Source organism: Lipotes vexillifer, unplaced genomic scaffold, assembly GCF_000442215.2.
Source record: "Lipotes vexillifer unplaced genomic scaffold, Lipotes_vexillifer_v1.1 scaffold191, whole genome shotgun sequence".
NCBI classification, from domain to species: Eukaryota; Metazoa; Chordata; class Mammalia; order Artiodactyla; family Lipotidae; genus Lipotes; species Lipotes vexillifer.
In genome coordinates, this window is record NW_006785831.1 from 71,972 (window position 1) to 96,131 (window position 24,160).

Sequence of the window (24,160 nt, forward strand, 5' to 3'; positions counted from 1 at the left end):
TTTTAAATTTTTGAATAATTAAAATCCCCTTTCAATTGTATAACTTGCCCCTGTGTTACAAGTGCAACATGATTTGGGATTCAGGATTATAATTCAAGAGGACTTAAAATGGTTGGAGACAGGCTGGGGGATCTGGCCTTTCTCTTCTCTCCCTATGCCCTCCCTCTTCAATCTGAAGACTTTATCCCACACCACAGGAAAGTAGGGTACTTGGGAATGAGCAAGCTATAATCCAATGAGTTAAGGCATGTGATTATAAACTGTAAAACAACACACCACTAGCCTTCTGAACTTTGTCCTCCCCTCTCCTCTGACCAAAGCTACAATCTGTGGGAGGGCTGTGATGCTGAGGTTAACCCCTGAAGTCTTCTCATTGAGCTGAAAAGGTCCACTAATGATCATCTATAAAGAGATGAAGGGCAGTGGACATTGGAACAAAAATTACCACAGGGAGAAAGGAATCTCGGCTTCAGAGTATCTCTAGAATAATATTTTTCAGGCAAAACTCCCAAGTCCTGTTCTGGGTAATGAACCTAAACATCTGATCTGAAAAGAAAACTTTCACCAGAGACCTGCTGATTCAAGAATTCAATTCCTGCCCAGTTGGAATGCTGCCAACGTTTTTCCATTCCTAACAGGAATTGTCTACAGCTTAAATAAATGCTTTATTTCTAAAGGGAAGCATTAGTGTTAACATTTCTGGTAAGATTTAGAAATCGCCCATGTGTCTTGGTGTGTTCTAGTCAATTTAGAGTAAGTGTTATATGTGATAGCAACAGAGGTGAGGTCTGGTTGGAGGTTAAGTGCCTCGTCTTAGGAAAAGAGCTTTCAGTGGTGGTGGAAGGTGAGGATACCAAACCTTCCTAGCGGAGTTGCTCATTAGCATTTGAAACAGGTTGTTGAAGAGCACTTCAGGTTCTTCAAAAGGCAATGATTAATACAGGACCCCCTTCTCTGAACAGCGTAAAGAAACCTACATGTCAATGTTTCTGTTTACCTTCTAACTGAGGAGGGAAGATGGAGGGGCAGAGAATCTGAAACAAAGCTGCGCCCAGTGTCATCTGCTTTGGTCGTGCCTTGAAATTACCTCTATTTACAGCGAATTATATCAGCTATGTCCTAACATTCTCCATAGTGTGATGCTCATTGCCCAAAAGATGCGAGTTCAATTGTGAGTACAAATCCCAAATGGGGAAACTCTGAGCCAGTCCAGCTTGCTTTGTTATTTGCTATTTTTCCATTACAAACATATTAATAAAACGATAAATTTCCTTAGAAGGCAATTCTGCCAAAATAAAATCCTTCAGAAACATGTACAATACAGTGGTCCCACCTCTTTCAGCCCTGAAGATTCAGGCTCAAGGCCATTGATCATGTGGGGTTGGAACCAAGCATTGCTATAGCCACAGACTCCCCATCTTTCTGATCTAATTCTCTTGCTACAGAATAAGCCACCGATCCATTGGTCCATAGCTGCAGCTTGGGATCTGATTCTTTGGCAAGGAACTGCAGCTGGGTTTTTCTCATCTTCTTTACAAGTCTAGCAAAGCCAAGCAACACAGAACTAAATATCATTGAAAATCCACAGAGAAGAAATGCTGCAGTGTAGCTGCCAGTCATGTCTACAAGCCATCCTGTAACAAGCAACAGCAAAATGATACAGAGTTGAAAATTCAATTATTTACCCATTCTCAAATCTAATAATTTGTGAGGATAATAACAATAGATTGCTAGCACCGCTGCTATAATTTTGACACAAAAAGCAGATGTCCTAAAAGTATTGTGCAGCAACTGAAAAATGCATTGTTTTCTAGGGAAACTTCTAAAATGGATTGTTGTTATTATCTAAAGTGCTTGGAAGTGTCACACTCTTAGTATTCACACAGTAAATATTAGTTATTATTATTAATCCCATGAAATATGGTAGAAAAGATAAAAATAGCATCATTCAAATTACTGATGATGCGTTTCTTTCTTTATCTAGGGTGTTAAGAGAATGTAATTGTACAAAATGCTAGTAGTAGTATTCCCAGCAGCCATATACTGACTATCCTGAGTAATGGAACATGCTTCTAGGTAAAGCAGAATCCAAATTTTCTGTTGGATCCAGTCATCGTACCCCATCCAGTTTGAAAATCAGAACGTTGGACCACCTTACAGTTTAAAATGCAAACTTCAGAAAGCAGAATTCTGTAATCACAGCTTTTTTTCTTTATCTCTTATTGCAACAAATTAACCACAACATCTATTCCGGCTCTAAATTTGGGGGAGAACCAGAGTATATGATATGCAAAATATAGGTCACAATAATCAGAGACTCAGTGGGGTAAAATTAGACCTTGGCAGGAAATTATTTTGTGATTAAAAAGGTTTTTAAAATTTTTATTTTATATTGGAGTATGGTTGATTAACAATGTTGTGTTAATTTCAGGTGTACAGCAAAGTGATTCAGTCATACATATACATGTATCTATTCTTTTTCAAATTCTAAAAAGGATTTAAAAATTCCTCCAAACTTTACTTATATGCCAAGAAAATCCACCAGAGAAGTGTATGATTTCTCCTCTCACCTACTTCAAAACCATTAGTCAAAAAAAGGCATGCAGAAATTGTTAGAAGCCCAAAGTTTCCTGCAATCCAAACTACTCTCAAATATTTTAGTTATCATGTGATTTGCTTGTACATTTTTGTAGCAGAAAACGGAAGAGATTGAGGAGAGAGTTATCTTAAAAGTAATTAAATAAGAGAAGTATTAAATAGGAACTCACATACTAATCCTCTAGTACCTGGCAATGAGTATAATGTCTGATTTGCCAAATGAAGGCCATGGTTTGAAAAAAGGATCCAGGAATCCCAATTTATGTCCTATGACTTTTTAACAGAGTTACACTGTCCCTAAAGGTTGGTAAATACAAAAAAGTGGCTGTGGAGGGAGGATGTGGGAACATTTTGGGGGCATTTTCCAAAAATGAAGCACCAAACATGTAGTCCTTTATCATGGAGTTTAAACTGACGAGGAATTTTCATCAGCAGCTATCAAGCAGTCAGTTTCCCTTGGTTTGACGCGTTAGCAACTGCTGGAGTTTAGAAATAACCCGAACTGTGTATTCATAATAGCAGCTAAAGCAGAAATCCTGCCTTCTTCAAAAAATTCCCTCCCTTCCTTCTAAGCAAATGTTTGACTCATTTCTCTTCTGCCTTATCTTCAGGGAACTTCGTCACTCTCGTTTTTAATTGAGGCAGGTAATAATCTGAACCAATTATTCTCAATCTTTAGTGTACAGGAGCATCACAAGAAAACTGGCTGAGAGTGTAGATTCCTGGAACTCACCCCCAAAGGTCCAGATCACAGAGGGAGGGTCAAGGAGTCTACATTCTGACAAGGGCCCCAGGGGATTCTGATGCAGGTGGTCCCAAGACCTCATTCTGTGAGACACTGGTCTAGACCACACACCCCAGCAAGAAGACGTGGGTTCTGACCTGTTTGCTGCTATACCTACAGCCCCAAACACAGTGCTGGTGTACACAGGCAATAAAGATTTGTTGAATTACTTGTTTAATGCACGCCAATAAATATTTGTTGAATTATTTAATGCATACAATGAATATTTGTTGAATTACTTATTTAATTATGTTTTTAATTTTTATATCATTTTACAGTTTACAAAACATTCTAGATACTTTATCTTGAATCCCAAATCTGTATATCCAAATCTGGCCTCCCTCAAATTCTCAGATTTCATCCTTAAACAGTGCTATTGAGCATTTTATTGGGTATTTCAGATATCTGAATATGTCTAAACATTAAATTTTTAGTATTTTTCTGGCAAAGCTACTCTCTCCAGCTTCCTTATTTCTTTCAACCATGCCATTATCTCCTAAGTTATCTTGGACTTCTTTCCCTCCTTCATCCCCACATGCTAAATCCAGCTGATTTTTTTCCCCAAAATTTCCCCCTCACCCCAGAGCTCATTCTCATTTCTGCCGCAGCAGCCCTAGTTCAGGCCTTTATCAGATGGCTCTTGAACTATTAGGATGAAATCCTGTTTCTCCCCTAAGTTACCAGATCAATTGCTAGATCACGTTTTCTAAAATATACTCTTTACTATACTACTCCTTTGCACAAAAGCTGTAATACTAGCCATATTCTCTGAAGCGTATAGGGCCCCACTCCTTCGGCTGGCACTCAAGACATTCCACTATGACACCCGCACTTTATCATTTCAGCCTCACCGCCTACCGCCCCCCCCCACACTGGAATCCTGTTCTCCTGCCAGCCTTCCCTCTGAATGTGCCCAACTTATTTATAAGTCTGAACAGCTGCTTCATTCCGTTGCTTCTATCATTAGTGTGGAATGGAATCAAGATGCTCTGGCATCCCTTTCTCTTTCACTCTTCCCAACTTACTTCCAATCCTCACGGGTGTGTGTGAGTTCACTGTTTTTACATCAATATGACAGAGAAGAGGTGATTGGGGTTCTCTCTGCAAACTTACCTGCGATGGGTGGGCTCACCAAATAAGGCACTGCATGGAGGAAGTACACCACGCCAAGTGCTGATGACAAAGAGGTGGTCCCCACGATTTCTGCAGTCACTACTGGGATCAGAGTCACATAGGCACCATCAAAGTAGCCAAAAGTACAAGCGAAAGGCACGAGCAAGGGGAGACTTTGAAGCATTGGGAGGCAGAGGTAGCAGAGCCCATCCATTCCGATGGCAAAGAGGTAGCAAATGTACTGGTAATTCTTCAGACACCTGTGGAAGTGAAGACCAAGAATGAGTGCAGTATGCACAGGTTCTATCAAAGAGCTCTAGAACCATGCCCAGGTAGCAGTAAACACTACCATTATTTATAGAGATGGCCTCCGCATTGTGTGTTTTCTACGTTGTCTTCCTGTCTTTCTTTTTGTATATGCAAATGCAAGAATGTATCTTCCCAGGAAGCATGGTATGGTAGAAAATAACCTGTGCTCTAAAATTAGAAAGATAGAAGTTTGAATCCAATTCTACCACTTACTAACTGCCTAACTCTAACCTCAATTCCTTTAGCTATAAAATGGGGAGGCTGTCTATCTCATAGTGTTATTCAAGGATAGTTGTGAAATAACACAGAGAGTGTCAGGAGACTAATATTTTCTAGATGCTTTCAGATGTGTCATCCGTTAGTCTCCAGCACATCATATATGCTCAATAACCCAAGTGGTTATACAAAGAGGAAGCCATAATATGAAGAAACAAAGGTGATTTGCCAGAGATTATGAAGGTCTTGTATTAGGACTAAGTCTTATTTCAAGACCTCCCCAGTGGTACTTCCATGAACACTTCCCTTTGTAGATCCAAACCCATCTATGATACCAATTATTTTAAAGACTCTGTATAATATCAGCACCAGCAATTTATGCTTTACAAATGTTTTTCTGCCCACAATCTCATTTAAGCCTCACAAATGTGAGGCTGGCCCATTTTACAGATGAAGACCCTTGAGGATCTGAGGGTTAGGTGATTTTCTCTAGGTCACAGGGATAATATGGGGCAGAGCCAGCACAAGAACTTAGGTCTTGTGTATCTCAGACTAGAGAGCCCTCTCTCAGACTTATACCAGGATGCTTCTCGTTGAGTTATTTGATTGTAAAGATGGTTACCCTTCACTCTCCCACCAACTCCTTAACCATTAAAAATGTGGATTTAATCCTAAATATTATATTCACGATACTGGATAATGGCAGTTGGATCCTGATTAGTTCTCAAAGACATAACGTGTGAGAAGCCATAGGATGATAGCTCTTCCAGGTCATAGCTCAAGTGTGAAGAGTCCATCATTTAGGAGAATATGAGTAGTTTGCTTTCTTCAATCCAAACAGATTAGCATTAGCTGAAGAAACTACTCAGTAGATTTCTTACAACTTTGGTTTCTAAGCCTAAAATCATAATGAAACTATTTGCTCTTTGCACTGTCAAATATAAATACGTGGCTACAGGGCTTCCCTGGTGGCGCAGTGGTTGGGAGTCTGCCTGCTGATGCAGGGGACGCGGGTTCGTGCCCCAGTCCGGGAAGATCCCACATGCCGCGGAGCATTTGGGCCCCTGAGCCATGGCCGCTGAGCCTGTGTGTCTGGAGACTGTGCTCCGCAACGGGAGAGGCCACAACAGTGAGAGGCCCATGTACCGCAAAAAAATAAAAAATAAAAAAAAATAAAAAAATCAATCAATCAATATGTGGCTACAGATAATGTGTTATTATTGACCTGATCCTCCTGCCTGGACTGGAGTCTGTTCCTCTCTCTATTGCCAGCCACTCTCTGGGGTGGTTCAAAAGAAACTAAAACCACAATGCCCAGACAGAAGTTGTCTCACCAGAGGACTGACTTGACTTAGAATGGAATTAAATCTGTCACCAGAACTTCGCTTCTGCCATTTATACATACCCAACATCCTAAACAATCTAGAATAGGTGTCAGCAAACTATGGCCAAATCCAGCCCACTACTTGTTTTTTGGTGAGAATGGTTTTTCCAATTTTGAATGATTGGAAAAAATCAAAACAACCATAAAATTTTGTGAGGGAAAAATTGTATGAGAAATTAAAATTTTAATTTAAAATTAAATAAAGTCTTATTGGAACATGGCCACTCTCTCTTGGTCACATATTGTCTATGGCTGCTTTTGTGTTACAACAGCAGAGTTGGATAGTTGGAATCATATGACCCACAAAGCCAATGTGACTTTGTCTGTTAAATGTCTGTCCCTTTACAGAAAAGTTTGCTGACCTCTGACTAGAAGAACCAACAAGGGAATTGCCTTCAGATATCAAAAACCTGTTAACATTATTCAGACCTAGGTATTCTAGAGGGTAAGGTGATGAGGGGAAACTCAAAGTTTAAAGTCCCTAGTGGGGGACCAATGGCGGTTTCATGGATTTTTACCTTCTGTCGGTTAGCCATCCGAACGTGATATTGCCAATAATGTCAATCACCCCAAGTATGGACATAAGAAAAGCAGCTTGCTGATGACTCACTCCAATACTCAAAGCATAAGGCACCAAGTACACAAAGAGAGGGCTGCAGCCATAAGCCATAAATAGAACAGAGACGGCCAATACAACAAAGTCTGACATCAGTAAAAAATTGTATGCCTGCTGCAAAGAGCCACAGAGGCAGGTCTGCACCCATTCTTTAGTCCAAGTCGAAGAGGGAGACGCCCGCTGAAAGCCTTGTGTCTCAGTTCTACAGACATGGTTCTGCTCTGAAGTTGTTTGGTCATCTTTAAGAGTAATTGGCCGCATCAAGGCGCCGCAAACACAGAGATTCAAAACGAAACCCCCAAGGATGAGTAATGCTCCCCTCCAGGAAAATTGTTCGATAAGGAGCTGAACCACAGGAGCCAGGATGAAGATGCCAATGCCACTTCCCGACATGGAGATCCCATAAGCAAGGGCTTTCCGTCTGCTGAAATACTTTCCAACCATGGCAATAGCTGGAGAGTAACAAAGTGCAAATCCAAGACCTGGGGATAAAGAGAACTCTATGAGTGCTGGTGGCACGGCATGAACAGCCACTGAAAGAACATTTCTCAGAATCATACTATTTGGAATAAAGAGAATCTGACCTTCAAATAAACCCTTCTAAAACTGCTTTCTACACCAAGCTGAAAATGAGTCTCCCCTCACCAGTCATCCACAATTTGCAAAGTATAGCATATATATGACTTTCTTCTTGGGAAGAAAAGCCTTAAGGGAATATGACTTAAGCAAAATAAAATGAAGAACTTAAAAACTATTATACAAGCTCAATTTGAATTAATTAGAAAATCAGGATAACACTGACCTAAGAAATTTATTCTCCCCACCACTTCTTTTTTAATAAATTAAAATTAATTTTAATAAATTAAATTATCTCTGGATAATTTAAGTATTTTTAAATTATCCAGAGAATTACTTCAACTCTTCACTGCCCCTGAAGACACAACTCTGATAATCTGGACCACACTGGAATTTGCGTTTAAATAGCATTTGTGACCCTGTGAAAGCTCCAGAGTAATCTCACATATTAGGAAACATTGTGCCAATTTGATACATGAACATAGCATGTACACATAGCCACCTGAAAATATCCCTTAAAGTCAGCAGAAAGCCTCTTCAAGATTTTCCACTTCTATTCCTTTTAAGTCAAGAAAATTTGAAGGGCTTTAAACCTGGAATTTAAATGTCAAGGAAGGAAAAGGAGAACTACCTTCAGCTCCTGTTCCAATCTGCAGAGCAGAGTGAGCAATGATCCCAATTTGCCTGGACTGAGGGGTTTCCCAAGATGTGAGGCTTTCAGCACCAAGACCAGGATAGTTCCTGGTAAACTGGGATGATAGGACACCCTAGCAGTCAGGCCCTTCGGATGACAGGGGACAGATACCTTTTTTAGCTGACAGACCTAGATTTATAACCTTACTATGAGATTATATCCTTTATTGGCCTGATCACGCTACCCCTGTGGCCCAGACAAGAGTTAGTGTTACCCTCCCCTCTGAGTGATGGGGCAGAAAACTGCTACTCTAGTCCCACCAACCAAGCCCACCTTGATCCTATGCAGTCCCTGTAAGTGTGACTTATGGAATGCACATCAGTTGCTTCTCTTTCTATGGGCTTCATTTTCTAAAGATACTTCCATAACATCGAAAGAAAATGTGCAATGTAAGAATATTCACAAGGGGCTTTCTTTTTAAAATGGTAAAACCCCATCTATTGGACAATGGTACTCACTATAAAGTAGGGGCAACTCAGGTCAACCACAGACAGTATTTCAATGTCTTGGCAAAGATGTTGGGAGAATGATCATTGCCGGAAATTTATGTTGCTCTGGCTAATGTCACATTGCTTCTGAGTGGAGAATCTCAGCCATGCATGGCTGCCCAAGGGAAGGCCAGCAGTCACTGTTGTCAAGTGGCTGAATTAAAGTGGTGATACATTTTCACTACAGTATGACAGCCCATTGCATTTCTAGCCCTTCTGGTTAACTGCTAGGTAGGCAGACATTAAGATAAATTTTGCATCTTACAAAATGAATATTTTATGAATTACTGATTTGTTGGTGGGCTTGACAACCCCTGGATAGGGTGGGGTGAGAAGGGTGGTACAAAGTGCCCTTACCTGTAAGAACTCCCAGAGTGAGGTAGAGATGCTTCAGACTGGTGGCAAATGAGCCCAGGATGAGACCAGTAGATGCAAGCAAGCCACCCAGCATGATTCCCACTTGACAGGAAAAATGGTTACTGACAACACTCCCAAGTGGAGCTTCAAAAACAATAATAAATAGGTTCAACACAAAGGCCTTGAGGGCACTGTGGAAAGGCTGTGGGTGCTGCATTGGCAGAGCAGAGAATGATCCATCTTCAAAGCCTCGAGCCCACCCCACTCATTCTACAGATTTGGAAACCAAGGAGAGAGGAAGTGACTTGTCCATGGTCCCACAGAGGATAAGTAGCAAAGCTGGAATTAGGATCACATCTCCTGACTGGCATTTGACGGCTCATTCCACATCTCCATTCTATGACAGCCATAATGCCAGGATTATGTGGTGTTTTTTAAACAGTGAATCAGCTCCTTTAAACTACATGTCACTTGCACAGCAATGTGCCTTGTATGTTTCATATAGTATTGATCATACACAATTAACAATAATTATGACAGGTAAATGGTAGAGAAGGAAAGTGGGCAACACGGCATGGCCAGCAGTGTTATGCAGGAAAAGGCCAGGCAGAGAGATCATAGACAAATTTCACAATCTGGCACTGTTTCCGGGCTTTTGGAAACCCTGTGGATGAGAAATCAAAGCCCAGAAAATCTAGGAAATGAGATGACATTTTGGTTGGCCTCACTCTATTTGTGGTTTAACAGTGTGTCAGAATTGTGCCAACTTCCAGGTTTATAGACTAATAGTTAAAGCTGGAAGAGGCCAAAAAGAAATTGAAGCTCAGGGGAATATGACATATCCAAGATCACCAAGAACTATACAGTTCAGGGAACCTGACACCAAGTGCAGGGTTATTTCACCCTGTTATTCTGGCTCCTTGGGTCTCTCAGACTGATGGCAGAGATGATGGGTGAGGAATGTATGTGAATTTCTTTCTGAAGAATAATTCATGCTGACACCAGTACTCCTAGTAACAAGATCAGAAGAGCCAATTCTCTAGGTATCTGTGGAGTATAATTTTTATATCGATCAGGTTAAAATTGGGTGTGACACAAATGTACATGATAGAATCAGTCATCAGCTTAATATCCCATCTAGTAAGAATAGTGGCTGGCTGCATATATAACCTCTGGAGAATAGGAATGAGCAAATCTCCTGAAAATATATCTAATTCTTCAGACTGATGCTGCTATGGCTATTGGAAAATGACAAAATGTATACTAAACTCAATGAAAAATGTTCACTTCTCTGTTCATCATAGAACAGATATGACCCCAATGGGTGTCCCAGATGTGATTCTGCAGAATTTAAATATTCTGCATCTAACATGACCCCGCTCTTAGCTCAATGCCTCACATGGTCATTGTGACCACTGTGGTCACTGAAGGTCATTTATTCCTCTTTGAGGGATTATAAATATTCTCCAAAAGATAACAGAGAAATGAATCACCTGTATCCTCCATGAAAGATAAATATGGCTGTCTTGGCATGCTCACACAAAGGCTGTGCCTAATCATCTGACCCTGAAAACCAAGTGATCATCTTACTGGTTAAAATAAAAAAGACAGTCCAGAAATAAAACCTGAAAATATGATTTTTTTGATCCCTTATGACCTTCCTGCGTTATCAGTAGCGTCAACTTAGCCGTCTCATGAAACCTAGAATTGCACTCAAATTCCTCCCAACCAAGGACATACATTTCAGCACAAATCAACCAATTCCTGATTATGTACATTTTTCTAAAAATAAATATGAATCAGTACCTAGAATGGAATAGATGACATTATTTATGATACCAAATAATATAGTATTTCTCTTTTGCCATTAAGACATGGCCTGCAGAGATAACAGTTTTCTAAAATACTCAGGAGTCATCTAAATGAAAGGATTAAATGGGTCTAGTCTGCAAATAGATCATTTTGATTTGACCCAATTGCAGAAAATTTCTATGGCACTCATTTAATGACTTTGGTTGGAAATTTTTAAAAAGAAAAATCTCAAGGTTAGTTTTTCCTTAGATCGATGAGAGATTCCATGAATCTTGAGAACACTCTGTACACCGTACGTAGCACCTGTGTGGCTCCTGATGAAAACTACAGCCGTAGTGAATGTGCTTATCTCATGATTGCACCATTCTATCCTTCTACAATTCTTCTCTAAGAATGAAGATTGATGCATGAAAAATGAGCCAAATTTTGAACCCTCTGGGAAGGGACAAGAATGAAAACAAGACTTGCGACGTGTTGCACATATTGTTGGCACTCATTTAAGGAGATCACATTGAAATGGCTCGTGGTGCTTTCCAATGGCTGTTTATGTGACTGGAGAATGAGGGGACCACAGCATTCAGAAGAAAGCAAGCATATACTGTACGGTTAACTGCGTCCAAAATCAGGACAGGTACTGTGATTGCCCAGTTCCCTATCTCTATAGGTATGTGTCCAATTGACTGTATTCACTACCTGGTCCATCTGACATCAGCCAAGAATGTTAACTGCAAAAGCACATCTGGGTGGGTTTGGCTAAATGCAGGATCATACTTTTCTTTTTATATGGTTTTAGCCAATTTTTAATCATAGCCCTTCTACTCAGAAAAACTGGTCATCAAAGGCAGTGGAAGGTCACTGTCATGTATAGTTCAAGGGTAGCCAGTAATTATCTAGCCCTGGAGATACTCACCACAGAGCATGGTCACACAGTCTACAATGGAATGGATCCAGGCTGTCTGTGCATAATCCTGAGAGAAGTATGTCTGGAAGTCCACAAAAAAAATTGAAATACATCTGAAAAAAAAAAGTGTAAACATTTTATACCAAAAAAAAAAAAAAAAAAATGAACATGTATTCGATTGAGAGTTTCAAGTTTTGGTTCAATCATCTGTTCCAGTCTCCAGGGGTTTTAATTGATTTTCAATGGTACGTTGCTGGCTTGTAATAAGTGGGAAATCAGAAGCTAACCATTGGGATGTTCTAAGGGATAAGAACAAGTGTTTAGGACTTCCCTGGTGGCACAATGGTTAAGAATCCACCTGCCAATGCACGGGACACGGGTTCAATCCCTGGTCCAGGAAGATCCCACACGCCAAGGAGCAACTAAGCGCGTGAGCCACAACTACTGAGCCTGTGCTCTAGAGCCCTTGAGCCACAACTACTGAGCCCGTGTGCCACAACTACTGAATCCCACGCGCCTAGAGCCCGTGCTCTGCAACAAGAGAAGCCACCGCAGTGAGAAGCCCACACACTGCAACCAAGAGTAGCCCCTGCTCGCCGCAACTAGAGAAAGCCTGTGCACAGCAACGAAGACCCAACGCAGCCAAAAATTAATTAATTAATTAATTAAAGAAAAAAAGAAACAAGTGTTCACCCACTAGAGAGGCTGCTGAAACCAAGTGGTTGTGAAGATCACTGCTGTAGGGAAGGTCTTATGGAAAAGATGACAGGTCAGACACATGGATTGTTACTCATCATACTGTTTCACTAACATCTGAAACTTCTAAGAGGTTGTTATACAAGTTAAGATTTGACAATAAAGTATTATACATCACCCAGCAATTTCACTTCTAGGTTTTAAGCAAAGTTAATAAACAGATGGTGATGATAATAATAATAGATACACATAAAAGGATATACTCTGGAGAACTATTTATAATAGCCAAATATTGTAAACAGCATATATGTCCGTCAGTAAGGGACTGGTTAAGTAACTTATAGCACATCAATAAAATGAAATATTATTAGGTATTAAAAATGATTTGCTTTGTATTTATTGATTTGGAAATAAATTCACAATATAATGTTAAGTAAAAACGTAAGTTACAAAATAGCTCATATAGTAAGGGCTTATTTTTATAAAAATGTACTCTTCATGTAACTAGAAAAAGCCTGAAAGCATATAAACCAAAATGTATCTGGTCATTATATGTGCATGGTGAAGTTATAAATGATTTTTTTGTCTTTATTCTGTATTTTGAATTATTTTACAGTGAACCTGATTTCTTATACAATCAGAAATTTATCTGTGTGTGTGTATATACATATGTATGGGGGTGTATATACAGAGACAGAGACAGAAACAGAGACAGAGACAGAGACAGAGACAGAGAAATTTTTATGCTGAAAAATAGCTAATTACTTAGGAAAAACAAGACATGAGTGATCCAGAAGCAATAGTTTGGAATGAACCGCACACAGATAATTCAGGACAGGAAGCTTTTAGAGCTCCGTGATAGCAGGGAAAGAAATCAGGCCTTGCCGCTTGGAGATGAGATAGGAGGATATCTGTCTCCTTGGATAGGATCACATTCCAACTCATTATGCTTCAGCAGCCCCTAATAACCTGTTATTTTACTCTCTCTTTCCTCTCCAGTTGCTGCTGGATGTAAAAGTGAGTGATGGAAAAGTTAAAGAAGGGGGAAGAGAATCAGGACTGCTGTGTTATGATGGTCCAGCTTCATGGGCATACAACCTATACAGTCGGACAGAATCTGGCACTCAGAAGCATTAAACTTGGTTTAACTCAGCTGTCACTGTCTTAAAATTCCTAATAATTTTATCTTTGAATTTGCATTTTTTAAGTGAAGTCCAATGGGACAATGAAGCATGCATGTGAGCAGAGAGCTACGGATTCTTCAGTCTGCAATTCTGTGCTTTTCCATTTGCACATAGTCTTAGAGATGCCCCAGGAAACAGAATTCCAGTAGACTCTTGTGTGGGAGTCCATTAGGACTCAGACTGAGTACCAGGTAAGTGTGTTACACCTGCAACTGAGTGAGCATGTGCACAGGGGAGTGAGAGAGAGAGACCATGCTTTCCTTTCAAACCAAAACTTGCTTCAAATGCAGAAGAAGGCAATGGTGTTTTAAGAAAGACAAAGGGCCGAGGATTCCTATCAGATCCTTTCTTACTCATGTTGCTTCTCTGGATTAGCTGATCGCTTATGCTGAAAATGATGACACAGAAGGAAAGTAAAAGGTAGGGCTACCGGTAATATATAGATGAACGGCAGATTTGTGCTACTAATTTAACATTTCCATTTTCTTTACTCAGAACAACACTAAATAGTAAATTTAAAACACTGTGAAAAACCGAGACCGCTGAAAAAAGGAAAAACTTCCCATTTTAGTACGTTTACCAGCCCTTTTTTTCCTGCCTTTTGAACAAGGGGTCCTGCATTTTCATCTTGCACCAGGCCCTGTAATTATGTTGCCAGTCCTGGTGATAGGAAAGAGAAAAGGGACGGTATAGGGCAGCGATCCCCAACCTTCTCGGCCAGGGACCAGGGACCGGTTTCGTGAAGACAATTTTTCCACGAAAGGGGGCGGGGTGGGGTGAGGTGGGGGATGGCTCAGGAGGCAATGCGGGCGATGGGGAGCTGCAGATGAAGCTTCACTCTCTCTCACCCTGCTCACCTCGTGCTGTGCGGCCCTGTTCCTAACAGGCCGCGGGCTCGTATCTGTCCGCAGCCCGGGGGTTGGAGACCCCTGGTATAGGGTGCTAAATTCTAAGTCCCAGAAAGTACTGGGATGGAGTTTGATGTACAGAGTACAGAGAGGGATCAACACTTGTGGGCAGGATTAGGCAGAGTGAGCTGGGCAAACAGATGTAGGCCTGACAGGCCTCAGCCAATCCTCAGGGAAATGGGCAGGCCTTTACGCACCTCCCTTCGTCAATCACCGGATATGGGCACCGCTGGAGGGGCGAGCTCTCGGGAGAGGCAGCTCTGCGCAGGTGAGGGGGACCCTGCGGACACTGACAGCTGCAAGCTGCCTGCCGATGTTCACCCTGCAGCTGAGGCCCTCCGGATGGCACACCTCCGTATTCACCAGAGTCCCGTTCTTGTCCTCCACACTGAGCACTGTATGGGATGATATCTATCAAAGGGATATCAAAAGTTGTCCTTCCCCTTCCACTGATTTAAGAAACCAGACAACGTGCAATAGTAGATCCGATGCTAGGTTAATAATTATATCAGAGTTTGGAGTACTGAAACATAGTCAACAACGAAAATGCAGAGAATGATAACATAAACTACCCGGCTGAGTATATAAATTTAAATTTAATTAAAATATTGCAGAACTTTTTCTAAAGCATGAGCTAACGGCAACAGCCTTATACTAGTTTTAATTCGGTACAATAATAACAGGAAACTCTACGATGTTTCTTAACATCCTAAAGATTGCTAGACTAGTACAAAAAGTCTATTATTTTCTCCTAACCACTAGGCCTTCGATTTAAGTGAATAATGATTTCTTGGATATAGCCTCAGTATCAAAATAGTTAAGTTATCCTTAGCCCAGGGTTTCTCAATCGAAGCACTATTGACATTTCGGACCTGATAATTCTTTGTCCTGGGGGCTGTCCTGTGCGTTGCAGGATGTTTAGCAGCATCACGGGCCTCTGCTCAGAATGTCTCCAGACACTGCCAAAGGTCCCCCCGGAGAGCAAAATCAGCCTGTTTAGGACCACTGATCTAATCAACTAACAAATTCTGCCTATTCTACCTTATACGTATCTTTCAAATGCTGCCACGGAGCTCCATTGCCTTTATCATTTATCATTCATGACAACACTTCTCTCCTGGACTGTAGCCAAAACCCTCCTAACTGATTTTCCTGAATTCACACTTGGCTACCTTCAGTATAGTCTACACTCCATGGTCCAAGTGTCCTCCTCACTAGAACACAAATCAGATCCTGATGCTTCAAACTTTGCTTTTTTTTCAGTATGCCGGCCTCTCACTGTTGTGACCTCTCCCGTTGCGGAGCACAGGCTCCGGACGCACAGGCTCAGCGGCCATGGCTCAGGGGCCCAGCCGCTCCGCGGCATGTGGGATCTTTCCGGACCGGCGCACGAAGCCGTGTCCCCTGCATCGGCAGGCAGACTCTCAAGCACTGCGCCACCAGGGAAGTCCGCTTCAAACTTTTTAACATGACTTATGAGACCCTGCATAAGTTGGTCCTTCTTAGCATCTCTCCTTTCTTCCCATCTTGTGCATTCCTCACTTCAGAGAGACTGAGCTTCTTTCTACAAATTTTGACATACCACACATGCTTTTTCACACCTCTGAGCACTTTTTTTTTCTAGGATGATCTCCCAGCCTCCCTCATTCTTTTAGTCTCAAGATAATAGTCAACTCCTCCAGGAAGGCTTCCTTGACTACCTGAGTCTAGGCTTGATACCTTTCTTAAGTATTTCCACTACATGCTGGACCCTTACCACACTGTGTGGCGATGTTCTTTGCATTTGTTTGTATTTTCCACTAGACTCTTGCTCTGTGACAGCAAAGACCATGTCTGTCTTATCTTGCATTGAATCCCAAATATCTAGTACCATAGCTTCCACGTATGCGGTGCTCATTAAACATTGTTCAAGGTTCAAGGTACGAAAGGAAGGAAATTAGGAGGGAAGGCAGGCTGAGAGTTGCTAGAGAAGTGACTGGAAGATAAAGAAGTGAAATGGTTGAGTAGCAACTTCAAGAATGTGAATGAGAAAGGAAGAGGAAGAACAGATGGCAGCTACGTAGGAGCACGTGGCTAGATACGGTACAGTAGAGGTGTGAAGAATCTGAACTTGTAAGCTGAGAGAAAGAATTAGTAAAAGAGAGATGCGGAAGTTGGAAATGTGGAAGAACATAGGACAACTAAGAGGAAAGCACCCCAAATGATAATAAGATATTTTGGTGTTGTAAATCATAATCTCTTCTCTCCACTAAATTGTTTTGGGGGGTTTAATATTTGTGGGACTATGTTTATTTCTTGTGACTTTTTTACCTTGTTCTGTTGTTTTGTTTTCTGTTTGATGGGTTTTTTCCAACTGATTTGACTAGTCATATCAAACTGTAGGTATGTAAAATTCAGAAGTAACACCTGAGATTCTTGCCCAAACATGTGAGTAGGCTTGTCAGAGGTAAAATTTAATAACCACATACATATGCTTCTTTTTTTAATATATAAAGTTATTTATTTTTTTACTTTTGGTGTGTTGGGTCTTCGTTGCTGCGTGTATGCTTTCTCTAGTTGAGGTGAGCAGGGGCTACTCTTCGTTGCGGTGCGCGGGCTTCTCATTGCAGTGGCTTCTCTTGTTGTGGAGCACGGGCTCTAGGCGCATGGGCTTCAGTAGTAGTGGCATGTGGGCTCAGTAGTTGTGGCTCATGGGCTCTAGAGCAAAGGCTCACTAGTTGTGGCGCATGGGCTTAGTGGCTCTGCGGCATGTGGGATCATCCCGGACCAGGGCTCGAACCCGTATCCCTTGCACTGGCAGGCGGATTCTTAACCACTGTGCCACCAGGGAAGTCCTGAAATATGATTCTTAACATAGATAATGTGTTTGGTAACAAGATGTCTTGAAGAAAAAATATGTAAGCAATGCACATTAACGAACAGAGGGAGTAAATAAATAAGAATGACTACTTTAATAGCCTGCACAGCTTTAAGCTTATATAAATTTTATGTGTAAGGAAGCATCATCAGTTACAAGGTAAGAGTGAAATATGATTTTTAAATGCCCTGGATTATAAATGGTAGCATTGTCTGTAAAGCAAAAAACCAGCAAGCAATATAAACATCCATCAATAAAAATGTTTTAAATAAATTATGGAAACATCCATATGGTGAAATTTTAAGCACCTACCTTTCAGTGAGGTAGAGCCATATGTGCTGATATGGAAATATTTCCAAAAGATATTTTTAAGCAAAAAAAAAAGTTCAAAACAGTGTGTATAATATGATCCCATTGGTGTAAATGAAAAGAACACACTTTATATATGGACATAAGGTTTTTAAAAAAATTTCTGGACAGATCTCAAGAAACTATTTATGAGATTAACTTTAGGCAGTGAAACAGGGATTCAGGAAGTGAGGAGAAAAAGGCTTTATGTTATATATTTCTGTATTGTTTGAATTTTTACCTTCCAGATGTATGGTTTAACTTTTAAGCATATTATTTAAATCAAAGAGAAGGGAACACTCCCAAACTCATTTTATGAGACTAGCATTATCCTAATACCAAAACCAGAAAAGGACATTACTAGAAAAGAAAACTACAGGCCAATATTCCTGATGAGTATAGATGCAAAAATTCTCAATAAAATACTAGTAAACTGAATTGGCAGCATATTAAGAGGATCATTCACCAGGTTCAAGTGGAATTTATTCCTGGGATGCAAGGATGGTTCAACATACACAAACCAATCAATGTGACACATCATATTAATAGAATGAAATGAATTGTATGATCATCTCAATAGACACAGAAAAAGCATCTGACAAAATTCAACATCCATTTACGATAAAAACTCTTAACAAATTGGGCATGGAAGGAACATATCTCAGCACAATAAAGCCATAAGTCAGGCTGAAAGCTTTTCTTCTAAAATGAGGAACAAGACAAGGGTGGCCACTCTCATCACTCCTATTCAACATAGTCCTAGAAGTCCTAGCCTTGGCAATCAGGCAAGAAAAATTAATAAAAGGTATTAGAATTGGAAAGGAAGAAGTAAAATTGTCTCTATTTTCAGATGATATGATTTTATATATAGAAAATCCTAAAGACACAACCAAAAGGCTCTTAAATCTAATCAATGAACTCAGTAAGTTGCTGGATATAAAATGAACATACAAAAATCAGTAGTGTTTATATACACTAACAATAAAATTTCTGAAAAAGAAATAAAGAAATTGATCCCATTTACAACAGCATCAAATACAGTAAGTTTAACTAAGGGCATGAAAGATCTCCATGCTGAAAACTACAAGACATCAGTGAAAGAAACTGAAGAAGACACAAATAAATGGAAAGATATCCCATGTTTGTGGACTGGAAGAATTAACATTATTAAAATGTCAACATTATCAAAAGCCATCTATATATTCAATGCAATTCCTATCAAGAATCCAATGGCATTTTTTACAGACGTAGATAAAACACTCTTAAAATTTATATGGAACCACAAATGACCCTAAATAGCCAAAGAAATCCTAAGAAAGAGGTATCACACTTCCTGACTTCTAACTATAATATAAAGCTGTAGTCATCAAAACAGTTTGGTACTGGCATAAAAACAGACAAATAAACCAGTGGAACAGAACTGAGAACCCAGAAATAAACCTAAGCATCAACTAATGTTTGAAAAGGGAGCCAAGAATATTCAATGGAGAAAAGACAGTCTCTTCAGTAAATAGTGCTGAGATAATTGGATATTCACATGTAAAAGAATAAAACTAGACCCATATTTTAGACCACTCACAAAAATTACCTTGAAATGGATTTAAGGATTAAATATAAGACCCGAAACTATGAAACTACTAGAAGAAAACATAGGAATAAAGTTCCTCAACATGGGTCTTGGTAATGATTTCTTGGATACGTCACCTAAAACACAAGCGACAAAATAAAAAATAAACAAGCAGGACTACATCAAACTAAAAAGCTTCTGCACAGCAAAAGAAACCATCAACAAAGTGAAAAGAATGGGAAAAAAATTTGCAAACCACGTATCTGATAAAGGGTTAATATCCAAAACATACCAAGAATGCACACAACTCAAAAGTAAAAAACCAAATAACCCAATTTAAAAAATGAGCAAAGGACCTAAATAGACATTTCTTCAAAGAAGATGTACTAAAGACCAACAGGTACATGAAAAGATGCTCAACATCACTAGTTGTTAGGGAAATGCAAGTTAAAACTACAATGAGCTATTACCTCACACATGTTAAAATAATCACCATCAAAAAGATAAGAGATAACAAATGCTGGTATGGATGCAGAGAAAAGGGAACCCTTGTGCACTGTTGATGGGATTGTAAATTGGTACAGCCACCATAGAAAACAGTAGGGATACAAATAGAACTACCATGTGATCCAGAAATTCCACTGTTGGGACTAGATCCAAAGAAAATGAAAGCACTAACTAGAAAAGATATCTGCATCCCCATGCTCATAGCAGCACGATTTTTAATAGCCAAGACATGGATGGATGAATGGATAAAGAAGGTGTGGTATGTATATACAATGGAATATTATTCAGCCAGAAAAAAAAAACGAGGAAATCCTACCATTTGCAACAATATGAACGGACTTTGAAGGCATTCTGCTAAGTGAAATAAGTTAGAGAGAGAAAGGCAAATACTTTATAATCTTAAACATATGTGGAATCTAAAGCAACAACCAAGCGCATATAAAAAGAGATCAGACTTATGGTTACCAAGGCGGTGGGGGGGAGGGGAAGGGAATTGGAGGAAGGTGGTCAAAAAATACAAACTTCCAGTTATGAGATAAATAAGTACTAGGGATGTCATGAACAATATGATGACTACAGCTAACACTGTTGTATGATATATAGGAAAGTTGTTAAGAGAATAAATCCTAGGAGTTCTCATCATGAAGAGAAAAGTTTTTTTCTTTTTTCTTTTCTTTCCTTTTTATTGTAGTTATATGAGAAGACGGATGTTAGCTGAACCTATAGTATATGTAAATCAAATCATCATGCTTACAAACTATTATATATAAAATAGATAGACAACAAGGTCCTAATGTATAGCACATGGAACTAAATTCAATATTCTGTAATAAACCATAATGGAAAAGAACATATATATTCAGTTATATATACACACACACACACACACACATATAAAAATTGAATCACTTTGCTGTACACCAGAAACTAACACAACACTGTAAATCAACTATACTTCAATAAAAAAAATCATGCTGTATATGCCTTAAAATTATATAGTGATGAATGTCAATTAGTTCTCAATAAAACTGGAAAAAGAATTAACTGCCCAATAGGCACTGATCCTCTGAATTGACAAATCACCGTGCAGGCTGCTTTCCTTGTCTCTGTCTTCAGTTCTCTTGGCTGCTTCCTGGTGTGTCACCCTTTTCTCCTCTGAGCCTATTGTGCTCAGGTATCCTCCTCTCAGCCTCTCCCAGGAACCTCTGAAAACAGGCCTTTGCTGCCAGCCACAATCCTCTTTTCTGGTTCCCAGCTGCCCTTCTTATAGAAGCACTAAGCTCACTGCCAGAACTTTCCTCTCATGGGAATGATGAAAGCTTCCACATGTAGGAACCAAGATGAAAGAGATGCCTTTTAACTCTATGACCTCCTCACTCCCAGAACACAAGATCCATAATCTAGACGGGAGAAAAATCAGACTCAACCATCATATTATTTTAAACAAATCTACAGTTTATTTTGACACATAATCAACGAATCCTTATTGTAGCAAAAAGAAACATCCTGCTTCTTTCCTGCATTATCTATTTGTTATGGGGGGAACATTGAGGCTTTTATTTTTTTAAATTTTTTTATTTTTTGTGGTACGCAGGCCTCTCACTGTTGTGGCCTCTCCCATTGACGGAGCACAGGCTCCGGACGCGCAGGCTCAGCGGCCATGGCTCACGGGCCCAGCAGCTCCGCGGCATGTGGGATCCTCCCGGACCGGGGCACGAACCCGTGTCCCCTGCATCGGCTGGTGGACTCTCAACCACTGCGCCACCAGGGAAGCCCGATGCTTTTATTGATGATGCTTTCAAGTGAAGATATGTAGTGCAAATCCGTTTCTTTGGCTGCCAAGGGAGTGTTGCCAGAGAAGAGCAACAGAGTTCAATTTGAATGAAGGCACCTCTAGAGGAGAGAGCTAGCACATGCAGATTTCAAGTGTGACTTTATTCCAAATGTAAATGAGATGAATGCATCTCAGTGTACGCACGTTTAACTTAAGTATAGTCAAGGCTATGCCCTTGGGTAAAAGGAAAAGAGGAAACATGACCAAATGAGATGAGAGAATCCCTGTATTTATGCTCTTTCTCTCCTTCAACCTAGAAATCAGCCTCCACTACCACAGCCAAGTGTAAAATGAAGCAAAAGAATTTAAACTCTAGGCTTTAAGCTTCCAACAGCTCAGTATTCTGGTGAGCTGAGATGTTTTCAAGGACTATTTTGAGCTTATATATTTGTCCTTTGTGGAATGAGCTGCTTATGAAAATAAATGTCTGGCATAGCCATAATATTTAGCTGAAAAATGTCCTTAACACTCCAGGTTTATGTGTCAGAGATTATAAGAGACCACTATCCAGGACTTTTAAGTGTCAGAAAATCACATGCCTTGCAAAGAAAAAGATATCCGATCAGTCAAAGGAAACACACACACACGCACAAAACATATATTTACACATATATTTTCACAATGACAGGTTCAGAACTAGAATGAAGCCGACTTCGAAAAAAAGACAAGCCAGGTCATCTGATAATAAATCGAGAAGAAAGTCCCACCTACCTGGTTACTGCCCGGGTGCAGATGGTAACAAGGAAACAGCCAGCCACAATCATCCAGCCCCATCCTCCATCCGGTGGGGAGGTAGACCGAGCTCTATTTACTTTTGCCATGGTTTCAGTTCTTTTATCTTCTTTTCCAAGTTACTCCAACAACCCAGTTATGATCTTGGAAGGGTCTGCTGTCCAGTGATTTCCTGTTGGCATTCAAGACTGGCATAGAGTGCTACCTGGAACATGGGTTACTGGCCATCTAAAACCAAAAATCAGGACATAGTTCTATTTTATTGCCATATCCAAAGATAGCTTTCACTTGGTGAAAATGATTATTACTTTCCTGCTAAATATGATTATTCGTTAACTGTGAATACTGGCCTAGTGCAAAGACCATTAGTTGTCCTTGGAACCTCTCCCCCTTCTTTTTTTAATAACAGATCTTCTCAACTTTTGGCCAAATCCATGACGACAGTTTGCATACCATACCTTGAAGGTAGATGTGGCAACGTGGTTTAGTCTAGACTAAAGGGATATGAGCAAAATAATACATGCCACTTCGGGTTCCTCAGCTCAAAGGCAAAGGCACTTTCTTAAGACTTCTGCCACCTCCTTTCCCATAGACTGGAATGTGGATGTGGGGATGAGACAGTTCCAACCACACAGGCCCAGACATCGCCCTAGGGGCTGGCAGAGCTACAGGACAGAAGGAGCCTGGGTCCTCAAACCACTCTGTGGGGAAGAGGTGCCTCTCCAGCTCCCGACTTCACACACCCCTCACTGTTACACCAAAGGTAAATAAGCCTCAGCTTTATTTGAGGCTCTCCATTCTGGAGTCTTTCTGTTACAACAGCTTAGGCTATGTCTTAATTATTATACTGAATGATTCTGACGGTAACTGCGTTGGCCTTTCTGACCAAGAACGCTATAATTCTTAGATGGAAAAAACTGAAGCAAGAAGAGAATGAAAAATAAGTGAAACAGAATAGAAAGCCCAGAAGCTAGCACATAATAATTCAATACAACTAAATAAGGTAGCAAAGAGGGATGGGGAAAAAAAGGATTATTTGCTACCTCCCGTTACAACTCTCCATTTAATTCCTTTTTTTAAAAAATAAACTTATTTATTTTATTTATTTTTGGCTGCACTGGGTCTTCGTTGCTGTGTGCGGGCTTTCTCTAGTTGCAGCGAGCGGGGGCTACTCTTCGTTGCGATGCATGTGCTTCTCACAGCAGTGGAGCATGGGCTCCAGGGCACGTGGGCTTCAGTAGTTGTGGTGCATGGGCTCAGTTCTTGTGGATTGCGGGCTCTAGAGCACAGGCTCAGTAGTTGTGGCGCATGGGCTTAGTTGCTCCGCGGCATGTGGAATCTTCCTGGACCAGGGCTCGAACCCGTGTCCCCTGCATTGGCAGGCGGACTCTCAACCACTGCACCGCCAGGGAAGTCCCTCCATTTAGTTCTTAACCTTCTAGATAGATCAGAGTTAAATGTAAAAAAGAAGTCATTTAAAATCTAGGAGAAAACATATGCAAATAATTATCTAACCTCTGGATGGGAAAAGGACTCCCTGAGATGTAAAGTAATGTTAACAAACCAAGGGAAAATGTTGTTGATTTGTCTAAATTAAAATTTAACATGTGTATACAACCAAAACATGTAATAAATAAGACCAAAAGGTAAACCATGGACTTGGGGAAAAAAAATAAGCA

At 40.3% G+C, this 24,160-nt stretch overlaps 1 protein-coding gene across 1 annotated transcript; it reads right to left on the bottom strand.

Annotated features, from left to right (window-relative positions):
- Window positions 1–1,371: 1,371 nt before the first annotated feature.
- On the bottom strand, window positions 1,372–22,663 carry SLC16A12 (solute carrier family 16 member 12). The gene is given in 6 exon segments (XM_007458149.1): window positions 1,372–1,634; window positions 4,496–4,755; window positions 6,923–7,502; window positions 9,136–9,279; window positions 11,858–11,961; window positions 22,461–22,663. Coding segments are annotated over 6 exon segments (1,554 nt in total).
- Between the last annotated feature and the right edge of the window lie 1,497 nt (window positions 22,664–24,160).